The following is a 4,110-nucleotide window of genomic DNA, read 5'->3' on the forward strand; positions in this document are numbered from 1 at the left end:
AATTTTTTGCGTAAAACTGATAGTTTTCGAAAAAAATTAGATAAGAAAAACCCTCTCAAACATCAATATATTCTTCGTAAATCTTCGCCTTACTAAAAATATGATGAGTCAACATTATACTAAAAATATTAGGTACAGAAAACATTAGCAAGACCCCTACGCAACGAAGAATGTATCATGAATTAAAACTAGACAAATAGGTTGCGTGGAACCTTGCTCTGTGTGGAAAGTTGCAAACCCATGTGGAACCTCGCTTCGCGTGGAAACAGTGGGTTCCGCCCCCCTGCGGGGGGCTCCACTACCGAAAAACTAGACAAATAGGTTTGCGTGGAACCTCGCTCTGCGTGGAAAGTTGCAAACCCATGTGGAATCTCGCTTCGCGTGGAAAAGTGTATGCGTGGAAACAGTGGGTTCCGCCCCCCTGCGGGGGGCTCCACTACCGAAAAACTAGACAAATAGGTTTGCGTGGAACCTCGCTCTACGTGGAAAGTTGTAAACCCATGTGGAATCGTATATGTACTGCAAAGTACATGCTTAGATGGGAGAACAGATATAAGATTTAGATTCCATCGTTTTTGTTGAAAACTATCACTCGTACGGTAAAAATTAATAGAACATCAAATGTTTTTCTCTGTAAGATCTAAAATTTTTATGGGTTTTTCATGATTTTCACTATGAAAATGAGAGATGCGCCAATTTTCACTATGATATTCGTAATCAGTGCATCAAAATACGTAAGAATACTGAGTTTCAAAAAAATCAGAGATGAGCACTTTTCGGAACTTCACCCGCCGTTTTTAGTCTTTAACATCGATTTTCTCGAAAACTTTCAGTTTTACGCAAAAAATGTATAGAACATAAATGATGTATTTTTACAAGAACTACAACTTTTATTTGAAACATTTTTTTCTTACATCAATATTTATCGAAATAATATCTAAAAAGGTATATTTTTCAGTTTTTTTGTTTTGACCTTGAAAATGACCTTGTCGCAAATTTTCATTATCATATTCGTAATCAGCGTTCAAAAATACAAAAAATAGTGTAGTTTCAAAAAAATCGGAGGGTTCACCTATTCGGAACTCCACCCTTATATGGTTTATCTATTTATCTTATTATTTGTATTTTTCTTATATATTCATATTATATTATTATATTTTTTATATTTTTATATTATATTCATATTATATTATTATATTCTTATATATTCTTATATTTTAAATTTTAAATTCACATACACACATTCATACGCGCTCACACACACACACACACACACACACACACACACACACAAAATTATAAATATTACACATACCTATTTTATGAATACAAAAAATTATTTTAAATATAAAAACACATATTTTACTTTAGAATAATTCCTCTCTTTCCTCCCATTTATATTAAGAATATTATTATAAAAGAATTATTATTATTATTGGAAAAAAATATTATAAAAAAAAAAAATCTTCGCATGCACCTCGCGCTATCTCTTTCTTCTCTCTCGCGCTATCTCTCTCACGGTCCCTAGCCTCGCGCTATCTGTCTCTCTTTCGTGTACCTCGCCGCGACATCTCTCTCCTTCACATGCGCTATCTCTTTCTTCTTTCTCACGCTACCTCTCAGTCTCTAGCCTGGCGTTTCCCCTTCCCCGTATGACGTCAGACCCCGCAAGGACCACGCAACAAATTATGTATGAGAGCTGCTTACGGGTGGGAGAAAGATGGAGAATGGATATGCATGCAAAAATTACATCATAATTTAGACTTTAAAAACTCTTTATTTATATATTTTTTCTTACATATTATGGACTAAAAACTAAAGCTGCCAGCTCACAATCGATGAGTTGATGTTTATTGAAGGCGTCGCTAGCGCGTATTACATTTGATACTTCTTTAGGATTCGTTACATTGGACGCGATATTTGAAAATTGTGTAAATTTAACATCGACTGTCTCGGTAATTTTAACCAATCGATCAAAAGATACATCAATGCATGGATCGAGATCGAACATACGGTGTAACGTCGATTCGTGGCACTCTTGATTCTCCTGACGACGTCCCTTAGCTCTCCTCTCGTGACGTGGTCCTCCTCCTCGTCCCAATCTATTTCCCTCTCCGGAATCGGGTTGTTTAGTCCGTCTTCCATTGAGGGAAACAGGGTGTCAATCACCCTCTGGACGAAGAGGGGATCCAATGTTTCCGTCACTGGGGACGCCGCCTGCTTGAGCTTTCCCAGCACCATTTTGTAGGGGCGTCCCCATGGATCTTTATCCAAAGAGGAGAGCAACTCCCCTCATGACCTTGCCTTCGCCACCCGGATCATCCTCCGTAGTTCATCCCTGAGGGACCTGTACACCTCCCACCTTTCTTCATTCCCATCCCTATCGCGGTATTTGTTTGCCCGCCTTTTGGCGCGGACCAATTCTTTCTGCTTCTCGGCTATTTCTTCCGACCACCAATATGCTCTTTTAGGTGGTCGGAATTTGGATCTTGGCATGGAGGCACCGCATGCTGCCTCCATGGTTCCCAAGATCCAGCCGAGCTTTTCCTTCAAATTCTCATCCAGTGCGTCCCCCTTATTCATGAGGGCGCACTGGATGGACGTCTTAAAGGCGTCTTCGTCCAATTTTTTGAGGGCCCATCGCTTTTGTTGGAGTTCTTTCTCCTTGCGGCGGACTCTGGTCTCCCTAGAGATGGTGGCAACGGAGAATTCCACATATTCGTGATCCGAAAGTGTTTCTCTCTCCGCCGCCACCCTCCCTTGTTAACCTTGATGCAGAGGGGTTTGTCCATGTCAGATCAATGATGGAGCCCCCCCACATCCTGACACACGTATTTTGTGCGCCAGTGTTTTCAATACCAAGACCAAAGTTCGCCGCCCATTCCAGGACCTTAGCTCCCCTCCAGTCCTGTCGCGGGGACCCCCAAGCGCCAGATTTGGCGTTGAAGTCACCCGCGACAATAACTGGACGTGGAGAGAGCCGCCTGGTAAGTCTACCTATCCTCCATAGCCTTTTTGCATATTCACCTTGCTGCAGGCTGGGAGGGAGGTAGACTGACACTACCGCGATGGGCCCCCAAAGTACCGCCACGAATCCCCTCCCCTTGGTATGTAGTTCCATGGGGGGGGGGGAGTTCGTGGCTCCCCTCCAAGTAATGGCTGCTTTGCCATCTAGGCTCACAGCCCATTTGGGACCCTCTCGGACGTTGTGTGAGGACGTAGACCTGGTGACAAGACAACTGTGGTTCCAACATGATGACGTACCACCTCACAGGAGTCTCAGAGTCCGATAGTTTCTACATCGTCTCTTTCCACGTAAGTTTATTGGACTTGGAGGACACGTTGAATGGTGCCCAAGATCTCCGGATCTGACAAGTCCCGATTTTTTTCTATGGGGATTTATAAAAAATGTGGTTTACGCAGAAGTACCTACAACTAGAGACAATATGATAGACCGTATAAGAAACTGTTGCAATTCTATTCCTAGGAATGTCCTTCTGAAAACTGCTCGAAATTTCGAACATAGAATTCAATTATGTATTCAGAATAAAGGAGGAATTTTCGAACACTTATTGCGATAGAAAATTCTCAAAATCTTGCCTTAACTGGCCGGATCTTTTCCGATCTTGCCTTAACCGGCCGGATCATGTCCCGATCTTGCCTTGACCAGCCGGATCATGTTCCGATCTTGCCTTGACCAGCCGGATCATGTCCCATGTATTTGATAGTTTATGTAAAATTATGTCAAACACTAAAGTATAACATATCTCGTAAACTATTCACTTCTTAGCCATCCTATCTTTATAACTTTTTATGCAGAATATTGTGAGGAATCGATTTATGTAAAAAAAATATGGTACTTCCATTTAAAAAATTGAAGGTGACCTTCACGTGACCTTCAATCAACTATTCAAGGTCAAATTAATGACACCATCTTGTGTCCCCCTCGAAACCATACAACTTTTGTCTGAAACATTTTTGCTGAAAATGCTTCGTTGAAGAATTATCGAGGTGCGTTTTTTAAAATGGGACACTCTATATATATTCGTCAAAAAAATTATCGCAACACGTAATCAATATCAAAATTTAGCATAAATTCAAATAAGCGTA

The 4,110-nt window shown here is 41.0% G+C and overlaps 1 protein-coding gene across 1 annotated transcript; it reads right to left on the reverse strand.

Moving 5' to 3' along the window:
• Positions 1-2,292: 2,292 nt before the first annotated feature.
• On the reverse strand, positions 2,293-3,710 carry LOC145939297 (uncharacterized). The gene is made up of 4 exons (XM_083043532.1): positions 3,662-3,710; positions 3,420-3,504; positions 2,860-3,239; positions 2,293-2,759 (listed from the first exon to the last, which is right to left on the reverse strand). The coding sequence occupies exons 1-4, from the start codon at positions 3,708-3,710 to the stop codon at positions 2,293-2,295; spliced, it is 981 nt and encodes a 326-aa protein (XP_082899658.1).
• Between the last annotated feature and the right edge of the window lie 400 nt (positions 3,711-4,110).

Source organism: Prenolepis imparis, unplaced genomic scaffold, assembly GCF_030444845.1.
Source record: "Prenolepis imparis isolate NDT839.2.m4 unplaced genomic scaffold, iyPreImpa1.0 SCAF_8, whole genome shotgun sequence".
NCBI classification, from domain to species: Eukaryota; Metazoa; Arthropoda; class Insecta; order Hymenoptera; family Formicidae; genus Prenolepis; species Prenolepis imparis.